Source organism: Eulemur rufifrons, chromosome 24, assembly GCF_041146395.1.
Source record: "Eulemur rufifrons isolate Redbay chromosome 24, OSU_ERuf_1, whole genome shotgun sequence".
In the NCBI taxonomy this organism is placed as follows: Eukaryota; Metazoa; Chordata; class Mammalia; order Primates; family Lemuridae; genus Eulemur; species Eulemur rufifrons.
The window spans coordinates 27,640,851-27,659,059 of NC_091006.1; the positions used below are offsets into that span (position 1 = coordinate 27,640,851).

The window sequence follows — 18,209 nt, forward strand, 5'->3', positions numbered from 1 at the left end:
ATATCCAGCAGAAATGACTGTTGGATTATACTCATTCACTCTTTCCTGGCTTAATATCATCACTATGAAAGTGATGCCATTTAAAAGTCAAGCTTCTAATAAGACCTCCCTCCCTCCCAACTCTTCAGGGTCTGGTACATATCATATGTTTTCCAAGAGCTTGACATGTATTATTTCAATTAATCATCCTAGTAAACCTGCTGGGGTGGCATTATTATCTTTGTTCTATAGAAGACAGACAGAAACTGCCTAAGGTCATGCAGGTCTGTCTGGTTCCAAAGCCCATTTTCCTCCCATATGTCATAGCAGTGGACCTGAAAGTACACAGTAATAGCTACATTTTTATCCAGGGCCTCCCAGATGCTAGACTCTATTCTATATTCTCTAATTCTCATAAAGACACTAACAAGTTCATATTTCTGATCTTCTGTGTTTAGTAGTTGAAGATACTAAAGATAAGAAAGGTCTAGAACTCCCTACTTTTAAGTTTATTAGCTTTTAAACTCCTCTATTTTATCAGCCACTTTTTTTGTATTATTTCATTCTAAATTTATTTTACTTTTATATGCCTACCTATGGTAGTTTTCAAATGGCCCAAATTCCTCTCCTTCCTGTATCTGTGGTCCTTAGGACTGTGGCTCCTCCATCAAGAGATAAAATCTATTTCTGCTCTTTTAAGTTGGGTTGGCTACATGACTTGCTTTGGCTAATGGGACGTTAGCAAACACAACATAAGCAGAAGCTTGAAAAGCACATGAACTTCAGCGTTTGCCTTCCTATTGCTGGAAACCCTTCTGCCACAGTGGGAATGAGCCTGGGCTAGCCTGCTGAATGATGAGCAAGAAATGTGGCCACCATCCCAGATGATATCAAGGCAATTGTCAAAAATGTGAGTCCCCTCCCCTGCTAACCCAACCAGCCTGATAACTGCTAGGCATCTAGCCCCAACTAAATCAGCATACATCTGTCTTCAGCAACTCTCTGAACCATAATAAATGTTTCTTATTTTAAATCACTAAGTGTTGGAATAGATTGCTATACTGTCCTATTTATGACCTTAAAGTACTCTTTCTTAAATTACACTGGGATCAGGTCTGAAGAACTAAATTCTATTAAAGTCACTAGGTTACATACATAGGCCTCCATCGATGGTAGGAACAACATTCTACTAAAACCTAGTATGTTTAAAACAATGCATCAATTTGCAATTTATATCTATTCCTCATGATGAGGGATCATGTCATAAGTATCTGTCTCCATCCATTTGTGCTGCTATAACAAAATAACTGAGACTGGGTAATTTATAAAGAACAGAAATTCATTTTCTCACAATTCCGGAGGCTGAAAAATCCAAGAACAGGGCCTGGCAGATTCAGTGTTTGGTAAGGGCTGCTCTCTGCCTCCAAGATGGTGCCTCTTGCTGTGTCCTCACATGGCAGAAGGGTAATAAAGAGCCTAACTAGTTACCTCCAGAACCTTTTATAAAGTCATTAATCCATTCATGAGGGTAGAGCCCTCATGGCCTAAGCACCGTCTAAAGGTCCTATCTCTTAATACTGTTGCACTGAAGATTAAGTTTCAACGTGAATTTCAGAGCGGATACAAATATTCAAACCACAGCAGCATTTGAAACCTGAGGGGCATTTCTATCCCTTTCCCCATATATATCGGTTCCGTCAAATGTTATACCTCTTCAAAATATTTCTCAGACCCTCACATTGGCACTGACACACTCCTAATTTCCCTGTTTTCTTTTATCTGAACTACTGAAACGGCCTCCTTCTGTCAATCTCTTCCCTAATCAGCTCATCACCTACACTAACATCAGAAATATTTTTGTCATACCTAGAACTGGTAATGTTACGATATAACACCCCACTGACATGGGGAAAAACAATTAAAAGTATTTCATGGTTTTCTCCGGGATAAAATATGAACTCTTTGGAATGGGATACAGAATCCTTCTCAGTCTGCCTCATTACATCATTCCAGTCTTTTCCTCTAGAACTGCGCCCATTTTACTGTGCATCCAGCACACTTCCTTAAAAATATCACACACTTTCACATATTCATGTTTTGGCTCATTCTGCTTCCTCTTCACGAGATTCCTTTACCGTCCCTGCTCCCTTTTCCTCTTGAAAAACACGAACACATCCTTCAGATTCTAGGCTGTCGCCCTCACTGTCAGTCACTTAGAAACCACTGAATGAGTTTCTACGTGCCAAGCACAGACTAATGGCTCAAGGAGAAACAATAAGTATGACACTTTGTACCCTTAAGGATCATACAGAGGAGAGGGGGAAACATGCATACTGCACACTAAAATGTAACGTCTTAGGAGTAATAACCCAGGCAAGCACAGGGGCATTTGGAGAACCACGGCATGCACATGACTCCCCTCTAACACACAGCGAGAGAAGACTTAACAGAAGCAATGATGATGAAGCAGAGTCTTGAAACATCGGTAGAAACGTACCGGGTAGACACGAAGAGGTAAGAGACTCAGGGAAGAGGAAATAGCTTGTACAGAAAATATGTTCATAAAAGTCAGAACTAATGACTTTTACTTTATCGAGGAATTAATACTGTTGAAAATATACTGCATAAGTTAAAACCAAAAGTTAACCTTGGAATATTTGGTATTTATAAAATTAAAAGACATGTCTATATAACATCAGCTTTGAACATTTTGAAGATCATTGATAAATATTTTTTAAAGAGTAAAACGATCGATTTTGCGTTTAGATTATGAGATAGTAAATGTTACCTTTCAATTTTTATTTTATGTCACTATTTTTTAAAAATCTTTAGGCCAGGCATAGTGGCTCACACCTGTACTCCTAGCACTTTGGGAGGTGAGGTGAGAGCATCGCTTGAGGCCAGAAGTTTGAGACCAGCCTGGGCAACATTGTGAGACCCCGTCTCTATTAAAAAGAAATTTTTTAAATTAGCCAGGCGTGGATGTGTGTGGTTGTAGTCCCAGTTACTTGGGATGCTGGGGTGGGAGGATCCCTCAAGCCTAGGAGCTCGAGGCTGCAGTGAGCTATGATTATGTCACTGCACTCCAGACTGGGCAACAGAGTAAGACCCTATCTCTAAAAAAATAAAAATTAAGAAAAAACATTTAACTAAAGAAGTGGGCATCAGTTTAAAACTACATAATTTTAATTTATATATTTTTAAAATTAAATGATCATATTAATACAAAATGACTTTTAAGAAGAATAAAATATCACTTTGCAAGGAAAAAAAAAATCTGTCAACATGACTTAGATTAAGATATCTTAATATTGAAAATAGGATAGCAGAAGAAGGAAGTCCCAACAAAAAAGTAATGTTATATGGTAATCTCTACATCTAAATTGGTATTCAACTAGTCATCCACTAGTTGAATCACTATAAATCCCTATTTCTTAAAGCCATTGTATTATACTTTACAAAGATTTCTTGGAACAATATTTCACATTTGTTCTGTCTCCAGAATACTCATACACTTCATTTTTTTCTCCCTGCTTTTTCAAATAGGCACCATATTACAAAACACATATTACAACCATCTTTAATTTAATTACTTGCCTTCATGAAAGGATGAATAGAGTTTCTTTTTCTTTAGGTAAAGAAAAACTTACCTCTAACAGAGGGTCTTTCCAGCTCAGAGTCAAGGTGAATTGGTGGAGAAATGTATGAAACTTGTCCATGATGTGCCTGCCCTGTGGATCCAAAAAGAAGTGTTAAAAAGACATAGTGATTACATCTTTTCACTTTTTTGTTGTTTTTATGAAGTCACATTATCTCACTCCACACTGAATTAACAGCCATTATAGAGTGTAGACAGATCTGCTCAAACATAAAAACAATATGTGTCATCCAAACATCACCCAATTAGAGCAGCCCTTCGCCAACTGAGTTTAATTTTTTGTTGCTGGTAAAGTACAAATTTGTTGTGGAATGATAATTTTAAAAATACAAGAAAATTAGGTTATAAGAAAAATGAAATGAAAACATTAAAAACAAAGACATATAAAATACAAGGCCTTATTTCTGTACTGTTAGATTAAATAGACACTTGAAGCTCTGTTAAGTGTTTCTAAACACTCAATTTCTGCATTTATTTTATTTCAGATCATAATAATAAACAGTCTAGAGATTGGCACTCAATGAAAGATAATACTTTGAGAAATGTTTAATTAGATCACTTTACAACCCTGAATGAATTCATATTTTACCTTTAAGATTTACTTCTATCATTTGAATAGAAGTAAATAAAAAAGTATTCCTATCCATGTCTGATGGGAAAAAATAACTAACTACAATTAAAAAGCAGGTAGATGGATTCATTCTCCATTCCTTACAAAGCATTCTTCATATTTGTAATTCACTTTCTGTTTCAGGAGTTAAAAATGTTACAGTTGATTTATAGGCCAAGATGCTGGCTTAAAAAATTGTTAGCTTACATACAAAAGAATTTTCTAATGCTCAAAGTAGCTATAGTTTGTATACTGAGGATCTTGTAAACAACTAGGATTTTTAGTCACAAAAGCATAATTACAGAGTCAGTTGAATTTCTAAAGCTACTTTACACAAAGAAGGTGTGAGTAAGAGTGGAGGACCCAGCACTCTCTACAACAGGAATATGCACTTATATATTTCACACATTTACTATAGCAATTTACAGGGTTGTTAATCTCTTTTCCTAAACAAGGAAAGTTAATGATACATAGATTATGATGACAGTTAGAGTAACCTTCCCGTTTCAAGTAATATTCGACTTGCAATAAACTCTGCTGATTCCTCTTATGAGGCACATTTCAAATAATTAATACAGCTCCCTGTTGATAGGAGCTGCTGTTGCTCCCAGCATTTTTCTAGCGAACAGCAGAGAGAGCGGAGAGGCTGTAATATACAGAGTACCTCAGAATGGTAACTAAGAATATTGCTCATGCACTGGCCATGTTTCAGTGGAGTACTAAAAGCACTATTAGAAAAGGAGTGAGAAACCAATTGTGTACTGCTAGCAGTCCATGTTTGATATGGTTTATTAAAAACTTCAGATTATATTAATTATGAAACCACCTGTGTACCTATGCAATATATTGGTTACAAGAACATTTCTATTTTTAAGCTCCTATGTCATTATACATAAATTGGCTTGAAACTTCGTAGACCCTGTAAATAAAAATGATATACCTTTCACTTTATATCGGCTCAAAATAACCCCAGCATATAAAATACTATTGATTTCATGTCTAATACTGAAACATAGCTTTTACTACATATGACAGTAACCACAAAAACACTCGTACATACCTCATCTCCTTTTATCCAACCAGCATCACCATGTACTTTGTTAGTATATACACATTTTATACCAAAGAACAGTGCTGATAGGGAAATGGGAGGGTAGCTTATGAATTAATTTTTATTCCTAATTACTCTAGGTAAAATGAAACATTTGCATGGAGATATCATATGTATATCTATATACACAAATATCTGTGCTAAGATATAATTCATATACTATAACATTCACCCATTTAAAATATACAATTCAATGGTTTCTAGTACATTCACAGAGTTGTGCAACCACCACCACAATCAGTTTTAGAACACGTGCATCATGACAAAAAGAAGCCTCATGTCCATTAGCAGTCACTCCCATTTCCTCCAAACCCATCCCAGCTCTGGGCAACTACTCTCTCTATACGTGCCTATTCTGGACATTTCACATAAATGGAATTATACAATATTTATTGTATATTTTGTCATCAGCTTTTTTCACTCAACACACTTTTAAAAACTCATCCATGTTGTAGAAGGAATCAGTACTTCATTCCTTTTTGTTGCCAAATAAAATTCCTTTGCATAGACATACTCCCTTTCATATATCCATTCATCAACTGATGGGCATTTGGGATCATGTCTACTTCTTGGCTATTATGAACAGTGTTGCATAATGGTTTTGTGTGCATTCGTCTTGGATATATACCTACAGGTGGAATTATTGTGTCATATGATAATGCCATGTGTAAATTTACATGAAAACTGTCAAGACTGATTTCCAAACAGGCCGTGCCATTTTACTTCTCACTACCAGTATATGAAGTTTCCAACATCATGGGATTGTTCTTTAGTTTTTTATTTTAAAGATTGTAGCACAGTTAAGGTTGATAAGGTTTTGAAATAATATTGAGATGACTATGAAATCTGGGGAAGGAATAATCTTTCCAACCAGTATATAAAAACAAAGTAGAAAATTGGGGCCTATATTCTATAGCTCATCCCCATTGAGAGGGCAGAAGGAGAAAAATAATCTAGCAAACAAATAAGAAAGAACTCATGCTCTGAACTATCCACTGTCAGGTATGCCAAAGAAGTAGAAATTTCAAGGGTCTGGTCAGTAGAGCCCAGTGCTGTAGCAAAAATCCAAAGGCCATTATGGATTCTGGAAAAGCCATTATTTTTCTAACTTCAATCTCTTTTTCAACTTTCATTTAATTTGTGTTTCCTTGAAGAAGCTTGTGCAATTTCTGCTAAAGTTCAAATATAAAAAGGACTTGACCAGCATTTGGTAGAGGAAAAGGCTTTTCTCTCTTTCTACTGTCAATACTTTACCTGCACATCTGAGCACAGAAATACATTTATGGGACCATGGAATTTGAGGGAGAAAGACATTTGATAGCTTATAGCCCTAAACGCACATTTTAGAATGAAGAAACTGACATCCTGAGAAGTTGGGGACTTTTTCAAAAGTCAAATCAAGGTGGTGGTCGTCAAGAGTGATGTCAGGGGACAGACAGAAAGAGGAAGACCTCTCCCTGAAGAAAACCGCTCCCAGCCCTCATCCTCTCTTACCTGCCAAGGCTCCATTAAAAGGCATTATTTTCTAGGTGTGTGGAACATGATCTTTCAGGTGTGGTGAGACATTAAAAAGGTTGATAGCTATTTATTTATGAAAATATGTATTTCTTATTAGGCAATGTCTACAAAATATAGGCAGGTCAGCATAATAGGTGAGATCACGGCCCCAGAGGAAGGACAGGCTGTGTTAGTGTCTGGACTCTGCCACTTACTAGTCAAATAACCCAACTAGTTAAGTAACTATCTAGTTGCTTAACTTCTATGTGCCTTAATTTCCTCATTAGTGGAACAGAGATAATAATAGCACTGATCTCCCAGGAGTGTTTTGAAGATTAAATGGATTTATACATAGTAGTATTTAGAACAGTGCTTATACATAGTAAAGTAACTCAGCAATTTTTAGCTATTATCACTATAAATTCATTCTTCTCATTCATTAAATCATTAGGCATAGGTGATTTTCCAGGTGTTTGGCATACACCAAACACCATAATAAGTGACAATCTGTACCCCTATGTAGAGGGAGTCAAAAAGCAAGCAATAAGCATAATAAATACATCAATTATATGTGTGAGGGGCTAAAGGCAATGGAAACAATTTAGCACAGGCTAAAGGGGATCTGGAGTGGGAGAGGCAGGTCGCAATTTTAAATCTGGTGCCCATGGAAGGACTAATTTAATTTTCACGAACAACATGTAAAGAATTCAAGAGATGGCAAGAGATACTATATGTCTTTTATAAGAAACTCTAAAAGTATAAAAGTATAGATAAGGACTAGGCTCCATTTTAATCAATAAGACTTAAAGAACTAACTATGCTAGTGTTAGATGCTTTGACCTAATCCATTTGTTTCAAATTCTATATATAATCATAGAAATATTAGTAATGTCACCACTTACAAATGGATAAAAGAAGACATAAATAAAATATTGAGATATGCAATTGGGAAAATGAACATAACTTTCTTCTTAAGGTAAAAATCACATTTTACTGCTATAAAATCTCCAGTGGTTTCTCCAGTCACATATTTTTCAACTTATTTTTTCTTCATTTTCTATACAGTACAGTAAACAAGTTTAATAGTTTGTGGCTCTCTGGGCAGATTTTATGCCTTATTTTTTGGTTTGTTTGCTTTAAATTTTCAATTGCTGATCTTGACTCATTTACTCTAGAGATACGACATTTCCCCCTTTAAAGACAGTAAAATAGATGCCACATTTTTACTACTGGGGTTTTTAATAATATTATCATTTTACATTTATAACCTTTAGGAAGATAGCAAGTCTCTGCTCTATTATAATCATAATGACACAGTATTGGAATGAGGCAACTCATATGCAACTACATTTAAGAGTGGTAGGTGGAATTTTCCTAAGTTTTAAAAAGTCTGTGAAAGTAGCTGTAAGTCTCCAAAAAAAAAAAAACCAACAACAAAAAAAAAAAACCCTTAATTTCTTATTGAAAATAATCTCTGCTGCTGATAAAAAAAAAATACCAAAGGTCAATATGTTATTTCTGTTGATGGAAAATTGGGCAGACTTAACGTTATAACAGCTTGCTTTTTTGTCTTCAAATCCCACTCTGACCATAACCATCTGGCACTTACAAAGTCAGCTTTCAGGTGACAATGTAAACACCAATCAAAAGTAATCATCAAAGAAAAGATTTGTAAAGTTGCCAATTTGATACCTATCTTTTTATTCTGGTTTCTTTTCTGTCCCTTCATCTTATTAATTATACATATTTTCAGTGAATTTAGTAAAATACTGGGTAGCAGATAAACAACTACATGCTTGACTTGCCCAGAATATGAAGTCATTGATGCAGGTGCAAACGTTACTGACGGGCTTCTCTCCAGTGGGTATTACTTTCCACACAGAAAATAGATGGAGATGGAGTAATTTGAAGCGTAGGTAACTTTGTCTTTCTTGTGTATGTGTGAGTGTGTGTGTGTGTGTGTGTGTGTGTGGTGTATTTCATTCAGCAAATATTTCTTCCACACCCACTCCCAAGCTGTGGCCAGTATTAAGGATACTATATGAACAAGGTAACACCATTCCTCCACTGAGAGATGTCAGTCTAGATGCAGTATTAAACAATTACAGTGAAGTATGATATGAACCCTGCTACAGGTGGGAGAGAACAGCACAACAATGGCACCCCCTTAATGCAGTGAGAAAAGAGCAGTACCTAGAGAAAGCTGAGATCTGAGGGAGGATCAAGTGGTGCCCTACTGAAAAACTGTGGCAGGGCATGGGAAGGCAAAAGGAACATCATGAGTGGATGCCTGAAGATAACTGGAGTAACAGGGAAGGGGACAGGGAGCCACAGGTAGGGGCAAGCAAAAATATGATTAAACAATAATTTTAAAAATTCAGAAATATACTACAAAAGGAAAGAATAAAAATATATGCCCATCACCCAACTTCACCAATGGCTAATTCAGAGTCATCCCAGAATATTCTGAAGCAAATCCCAGCCATCACATAATTTCATCTGTAAATTACCTGCCAATGTATCTATAAAATATAGGGGCTCTTTTAAAATAACCATAATACCATTATGATACCTAAAAATTAAGACAAATTCATACCTAATGAAAAAATGGGTTGAATGTGATATTTGATAAAGCAGTTGTCAGGAAGAAATCAATAAATCTAAAAGAAATGAAAATCTTTTAGCCTGCAAAATATCACACTGGTCCTAGTGTTGAAACTGCATTGGTGTGAGGAATGTTTTATATTTATGATGAATTTCAGGTGTTCACAGATATACAGGGGAATCTAATTTTATAAAACCTCACAGATTCTTTTCCTTTCTTTCACACGCACGAAAAATAGACTTGGTGGTTAAATGACAAATGTTAAATTTTGGAAGCACAGTTTCAAAAATATATTCCACAACGTTTCAAAAACCTATTGTAGCAAGCATTACAAGAGCGACAACAACAACAACAAAAAAACAAAAACAAAAAAAAAAAGAAAAGGAAATAGAAAAAGAAATCAGAGCATTTAATCCAGCAAAGATTGAGCAAAATAACACTTCAACACAAATAATGGCAAAAGAGAAAGAAAGAAACTGAGAATGAGCTTTCATTCATTCCTTCAATTATTCATTTATTCATTTGGGCAATATTTAATAGAGTTCCTACTATGTGACTTATACCAAGTACTAGAAATAAATTGGTGAACTTTTGACTCTTGGAACTTACAAAGATGCCAAAGTTTAGATTTTAATTAGAAAATTCATGTGCTAAAGTACAAGGAGCCCAAGAAATATGTGTGACTGGCAGTAGGTATTCAATAAATATTTATTATTATTTCTTGTCCATAAGAAAGATAAAAATAATCTCTTTGGAGTGATTCAGCAAAGACTGGTAGAGAAATAAATACTGACTCTGCAAGACAAAAGTTATTTGTCACATTTACTTTCCTGATTCTCTCATGATATTTGAAAATATGACTCATCATAATATAGTTTTTGAAGACAAAAATATGAAGCATTTTTGGTGGCATTTTATGGCAAAAATTACATAAATGGCATAGTCTATAAATTTCTTGAATCTCTATTTACTTATAAGTCAATTTACCTATTAAAACTTTACATCAAAAGAAAATTTCAATTATTTTACCTTTTTCAACATGAAGCCTAGATATCAAATTCCAAGAAAACAAAAAGGCATGATATGAGCTTTATATTCATATTCTGTTATGAAAAGTTATTTAATACTTAAAATTTTGTGTTCTCTAGAAATTATGCATTACATAGAAAAATATTAATAGCAAGTATATGTGTGTGTATATATTTATATGTAAATATACACAAACACACACGTATCTTGGCTATTCACAAATTATTCTAGGATCTTTAAAACTTGTTTTAACATTTGCTGTAATTTAAAAAAAATATAAAGCCACAATATCCTTTTACTTCTTTAACCTACCTTTATTGGAAGAGTAACCTAAATGAACATATTTGGTGACAACTAAATAGGACAAGTTAGATATTAAACTCCATGAGGGTTGGAAGTAAAAACTACAGATCGTATGTGTTTTCTGTCATTTTAAGGACCTACTAGCAAGTTTTAGACATTGTAAGAACTCAATGCATTTCTGATGAAAACACACATGAATGACATAACAGAAATTAAGACAAATGTTAAAACTGTTACATTTCAAATAATAAACAAGGAAAACTTTAAAACACTGGGAAAATTTCTTTCTAAAATGGAAACAAAGTCGAAGAGCAACTAATTCTATTTAATTGAGAAATGTTAAACATTTGATAATGACCTTAAGTCTCAGCATGTCCATTTCCTAGCAGAAAAGATTCACAGTGTTCTTAAAAAAAGTCTTTACCAAATGAAAGACATAAGGATTCACCAAATAGAGATTTAGCCCACTGCATTTATGTAAAGTAGATATTTAAAAAATACTATTCTAATGTACTTTTCTCAGTTCATTTCCCCAAAATAACATAATTATTAGGTAGGAGGCAATTACGTCATTATTATAAACTGTGAAAAACTTAAATAAATTGGCACCATATTCTCATTATTCATCTATTTAATGGACCTGACTTAAAAGAGATACTGAAATTATGTGTTTAGGAGAAAAGGTTATGGTGCTTGAAAAGCGATATCAGAATTATTTCAAAGGAGGACTGGCAGGAGAAAATTGGCTTCTAGAACCACAGAAGCTAACAGCAAGAGCAAAACTATAGACAAGGTAGTCACAACAAAGAGGTTTGTTCTCTAGAGCACAGAGCCAGGAAGCTGGCCTGCTGTGCTCATGGTTTTAAAGTTCTGCTTTAAAAGCTATCCTAGCATGCTAAGAAAAACATAATGTGTTAAATTTTCTTTTCCTTCCTGCTGATAGATCAGAAAACATCCAGTAACACTAACTCAAAAAGAGGAATAGGAACGTATATTAAGGGATCTGAAACAAGGTTCATAGGTGGATAGCAACAGAATGCTAACATCTGTTCCCCGCCCTCTGCCCCCAAGGAATAGTTCAAGACAGGAAAAGTGGCAGCCTTGATTTGACTGAATAAATCTTATCAATGAAGAAGTATAATAATATAGATCTCAAAGTAAAATCTTCTCATCATGTATTACTCGCAAATAATGGTCACCAGGCATCCTTCACATTAGCTCTTAAATCAGTATATCTTAGAGAAGGCAGATCTGTAGGAGAATTAGAATGAGATCTTTCTATACTAGAGTAATAATAAAGTAAAGGTATCTCAACTTATTTCAGAGAATAGTGGAAAATTTCAAATATATCCATTATGGGGCCAGTGTTTAAAGAAATTCTTTAATGTATAAGGACATAGTTAAGCGACATAATGAAGAATCAGAAGAGAAGGTTTTTATGAGACTATATATAAAGGTTTGTGTGTCAAAGTAACTATTCTTTTAAAGAAAAGAGACAGGGAGATCCTTATGTTCTCTACAATCAGGTCAGAATCTCTCCTTCCTTTTCATCAATCCATGTGATCTGTGAGAGGATCTGTCAGGAAGCAGCCCAGCAGGACCTGACGGCATGTTAGTTGGTTTTTTGAGATCAGTATATGCCCCCAAAGACCTGAATTCAGAAAAATCCATGCAAAGGTATTGCATGCATAAGGCTTACAAAACTGGAATCAGAATAACTCCAGCATAATAAGACCAGATTGGCACACAGAGAAATAATTCTTCTCCCAGGAAGATGACAGTGAATTTTACCACCTAATTTTTTCAAGATACTCTAAAATATATCATTGTATAGAATAAAACTGCCTGTAGTGAAATTTGACAACTCCCCTCTGTGTGCTAAAATTCTGTCAGCTGAAAAATCTGAACTCTTTGTGCAAATTGTTCATTTTTGACAGATTTATCCTACTTTCATGTTTGCAGTATTAATCAAAAGAATTTGGAAAAGTTAAAATCTAGCTTTATACTCAAAGAATAAGAACCATTATTAGCATAATTTGGAGGTACTTGGTATTTATATTATAGTTATCTATAAAAAGTTAACATTGTCATAGAAGTGAAAATATTTATAACAGAACAGTATAGAGTTTGATTGATTTTAAGATACTATATATTAGAGTTTAATAGAAATATCCTTTTCATAGTTATGCCATATTATTTTATTATTTAATAGTCTTATGTTTTCCTCTTTAAGAGACAGATAACTTCATATTTCTACAAAGGCCATCTTATTTCATTATTGCAACTTAAAGTGAGATTAAATCACTTGGTTCCTATCATATTTCCATTTTGTTTTCCTTTTTATATTAAAAATATCACTACATTTCAAGGTAATTACTACTAAAACAAAGAGAGAATGAGTAAATGAGTGAAAAAGATATCATCGTTAAAGAATGGTCTCTCATATAATAAGATTAAATATTTATAAAATTTACATATGAAATTAGACATATTTACCTAATAACATGTACCAACTGATTCTCATTAAAAGTATAGAGAATACCTGAATTGGGGGTAGGTGGAAATGGGAGACTTTACTAGAATATAAAAATCCATAGTTTGAAATCCCAATAATAACACAAAGAATATCTTTGCCTCCTCCAATCAAGGCTCAAATAATTTTTTCACATAATTCCTGTATGAAAAACCAATTTCAAATAATTTATTTTATGCATCAACAAAAACTTTGTCCACTGAAATATACACTTGGCTAAGTACTATCATTGGAGAATTTTCATTTATTTGAACATTTTAAAGATTCTCATTGATACCATTAGTGAACAGAAATAGAAATGTAATGGAGACAATTCTGCATATGATGGTCTTATTTTTTTCCTTAAGACTTCACGGAAATAGCATCTGCAAATAGATATTTCAGCTGGGTTTAAATGGGATTAGAAATGGTAATTCTTAAAGGATTTTTCTTTTAAGAAGCATATTTGGTGAAACAAGTGAAGAAGCAATAAAACTGACTCCAAGGACATCTTCACAAAAAACAAAACACCTCCCTAAGTGTAAATGTACATGATTTTTTTTATCATGTAGCAGATGTCTAAAGCATGGTCTTGTTTCAGGATATCATATAACATTCTATATTAATCCTTCTTAGTTTAAATAGTTTGGAGGAGCATTTGCCCTCTCTAGTACCCTTTAAAATATGACAGATGAGTCCATCACCCAGGTTTGGCCATTCAGAGGGTTTTATCAGATACGTCAAAAGGTACAATCAGATTGTTCCCTGGAACTCGTGAGAGCTGATAGGGAGAAGGAACACTCCTACCATGAGAACATAAACTCTATGAAAAACACAGGTTTGAAGATGCCAGTGGTCATCTTGTTGAAATCTGGAAGAAGTCTGTCTGAAAAAGGAGCCAATCATACAAGCAAGCAGAGTTTAGGGACAGAGTGAGACAGAACCTTGGTAACAGAATATCAACTTTTTGGGTCTAAAGCAAGCTTCACTCTTTGGAAGCCCAATTATCTGAGAGATTAAATTCCTTACTTTAGCTTTAGCTAATTTGAGTTGGATAGTTCTCAATTTAAAACCAAATCAACTTAACTAATATTGTGTGTGCAGACATGTGTGTGTGTGCATAAGTGTGTGGAAATAAGAAGTATTTTCTTCCTTTAATAAGTAAATCAGCTCTTTTTCTTTGGCTATTCAAAAGTTTACTGACATGGTTTCAAGTCAATTAATTCAGCCACATATAACTCAACTGGCAGATCTTAATATATTACTTTTTGAGTGGGAATATTTGGAGGGCTAACACGTGATCCTTTTAAAATTATTATCAATGCTCCTAAAATGTTCATTAATTAGCAATAAAGGGGAGACAACTTAGAAATTTCAGACCGAAGTGCCTGCAAATAAAAAATAAACTTGGTAAATCACTTTACATGTTAGTGAGGGAGAAACACTTGTATAGTATTTTACATATATTCAGAGAACATGAAATTACTAAACCATTGATCATATTCATTACTGAAAATTAATTTTGTCAAAACCCAAAATGTTTAAAGTACTGTTATGTCTTCATAATGTATTTTAGGAACATTAGGCATCAGCAAAGATCCTTAAATCCTACTATGAGCTGCACATATTACATAGTAATGCTAGGTTTGTTATTCCATCCTCTTTTGGTATAGAAGGAACAGTTGACGCCTTACACCATGAAACAAAATACTTCTTTTTTCTTTTTGTATTTCACTTGTACATTGCTTCAGAATGTCATAGTCCAAAGTTCTACGTGTAACAAGAAGTTATGGTTTCAAAGAAGGGATGCTAGTTTTTTCACTTTATTTTACTACCCAACACTTTACTTTCTTGAGATGAATGTGGCATTCTATTTTTTTTCTAAAAAAGGCTGAACAATAAAGAGTTTCGATCAATTCTTTAATTTAAAATCTCTTCTATATTATCGTGTACATAAATCATTGTTTCTTATTAAAATTTTATATCAGGTGCTGGAGCTGTCTTCAAATAGCCTTGATGTTCTACATGTTTAACATTCATGGAATGCTAGACCTTAAAAGACTGAGCCAAAATTGGTTTCATTAATTTTAACCAAAGTCACATGTCCTGATACACATGCAGTTTAGTGGTGAGGCAGCGTAGTGTCATGGTTACAAACACAGGTTTTCTAGACACAAGACCTGTGTACTAATTCCTGTTACATCACTTATGGACTCTGTGGCCAGGATATATTAATCTCTTAATTTCAATTTCTTCATCTATAAAAAGCAAATATTAACAATCCCTTTTCATAGGATGTAGTGAGGTTTTTTTTTTTTTTTTTAAAAAAATCATATATATGCAGCAGAGTGCCTGCCACATAATAGGCACCCAAAGGTTGAACTATTGTCATCATCCTTGTCTACATCATCACTATCTCACAGTTCTTGCTTCTGAGACAAACGAGACAATACCAGTTTGGTTAAGCAAATCACTTCTGCAACATAGGGTATTTTAGCTTGGTGAATGGAAGATGGAATTTGGAGATCACACTGTTGGCTGAGGATCAAAGCACTTTCTTTAACAGAGGAACACTGGGCAAGGTGGTTTGCCCTTGGGGGTTCTATGTCCTTATCTGTAACACAGGGATATTGATAGATATTTGATAGAGCAGAGGTCAGCAAACCATAGTCTGCAGACAAAACTCAGCCAGCCCAGTGACATAAAAATGTTTTCTCTATTTTTAAAAATTTAGAATCCACACAGTGTGTTCAGCCATTGATTTTCCGGTCCTATCTCCTCAGGATCAACCTTCAGGGTGTTGGCAAATTTCCTAAGAGTTGTGACTTCAGTTTCTGATTTGATCCCTTTACCTCTGATCCTGGGAAACCCAGCCTTTCCATCTCCACCAAGAATTACTCTAGCAATACTCTAGTAATACACACTGATGAGGGAAGGAAGTCCTTCTGATACATTGGGGTGGACAAAAAGTTGAGTATCCCTGTAAAGGAAGTATTATGAGGACTGGAAAGGATTATGGCATAGAACCTTCCCTAAGATATCCCATTCTAATAGACTTAGCCAAGAAGTAGCAGCATGTGGAGAGCGACATTTGCATAAAACAGCACAGGGACCACAGCACTTCATTGTGTTGGGGTGCAAACTATATGAGATATAAGGAGGACAGGACAAAAGAGATACAAGCAGGATCAGATTATGTTTGTATTTTCCAACATGGCTGCAGAAAAATCTGTTTGGGGGAATGAAGTAAAAAAATAATCCTTTTTTTAAAAGAATAGTAATTCCTTTGAGTTTCTCTATGAATTAGCCATGTTCTAAGCAACAATGAAAGCCCCATGAATAGCTGGAAACAATTCCTTTGCAGATGGTAGTTGATAAGCTGGAAAAGTAACTCATTTTCTTTGTGTATGTATGTTTTATTTCAAAATTTGCATAATATATATACTCTTTAGCCATAAAGAGGAGATGATTCAAATAATTCGTTCAAGGTCACATATGGACTGAAAAGAATAAAGCCCAAGAATTCTAATCAGTAGCTGTTCTCTAATCATTCTTGATGTGTTCTTTTTAAATCTAGCTTGAGCATGAAACTGATTGTTTTCCATTTTTTAGAAGATAGCTATTATTGTTCTATTTGATATACAGAAAGATCCTATAAATGGCTCTTCAATTTCTCAGTAGCCTGACATAAAATTATTCATGTAAAATGCATTTATTGCATAGGAATTTTCTGAGCTGCTTAGGCATGAAAAGAGGTTCAGAGATAAGTTATTCATGTGGAAGTAACTGTGAAAGCAATGACAATAAGTGACTTCTTAAAGAATAATTTGCAGTTAAGATCTATGCTCAAAATGGTCATTAGTTCACAAGCAAACATGACAGAAAACTGAAGGAGCCATCACCTAACAGTTTACCTCATTTAGGCTCTATGACTTACAGATGAGCAAGTGCCTCTTACGACACTGCTACTCTATTCTTTAAGGCAGTCAATCATTGCCAAGTACCTCTGAGTTCCTCTTCACTAAGAATATCTCCACACGCAAGTGAACAATCACTTGTCTTTCCAGGAACCTCAGTAACAGGAAGCTTTTCTTTGTTTCAAGTTGGAAGAAAAAGACAACTTAGAAATGAATCATGGCTATACAGATTAGCATTATTTCTTCAGATGAATTCATGGGAAAACATCACCCGCATTTAAGAAGAGACAGGTGTTCTCGTTTTAATTGGTTTAAAAATCAACCAATTTGGTCTTTTCAGAAAGTATTACAAGCAGAAATTTCCCTCCTTTTTTGAATATATTAGTAAGGGACATCACAAAGTATAAACTCCTACAGTGAAAAACTGCCTAAAGACAACATTCTGTAATAATTCATCCACTTAATGGCCTTACCTTGTGAGAACAAAATGAAACCCTGGCTAATGTTCGGGTGACAATGATTTTTTTTCTCCCCGCTGGTAAACAAATTTACAAGTAGAGGAAATGGCTAAATCCATTTGAGTATTGTCAACTAAATTAGGTCACACGTTTAAGACTCTTTCAACAACAGAAATAAGTATGATCTACCTGGTTCTCTCAAGGGCAATATAACCTTATCAGCTGTGACTGTGTCGACATCATGGAGATGGCACCTAGCATCCTTTTTTAAAAACCAGATTTCCCATGATTCAATGTGCTGGTCATTATGTTGAGGCCATTTTTTTCTCATGGCAGGTTTCATAGACTTTATCATAAAAGTAATGGGGCGTTAAAAGATGAACTATACGGCCTTGTCTCTGTGGTGCAATTGGCTAGTGCGTTCGGCTGTTAACTGAAAAAATGAACTATGGGATTTAAATTATTGTTTTGAGCTTTAGAAATATCCCATAGCTTTCTGGAGAGCAGGTTGAGAGTGGGAATGAGAACTG

The 18,209-nt window shown here is 34.5% G+C and overlaps 1 protein-coding gene across 18 annotated transcripts in view; it reads right to left on the bottom strand.

Annotated features, from left to right (window-relative positions):
* Window positions 1–18,209, bottom strand: part of ADGRL3 (adhesion G protein-coupled receptor L3) — a 442,010-nt gene that overhangs the window by 206,162 nt on the left and 217,639 nt on the right. For all 18 annotated transcript variants that reach the window (XM_069458531.1, XM_069458535.1, XM_069458534.1 and 15 more), the window contains one exon: window positions 3,630–3,710. In XM_069458531.1, coding sequence (XP_069314632.1) covers window positions 3,630–3,710 — 81 coding nt within the window. The remainder of the gene's footprint in view (window positions 1–3,629; window positions 3,711–18,209) is intronic.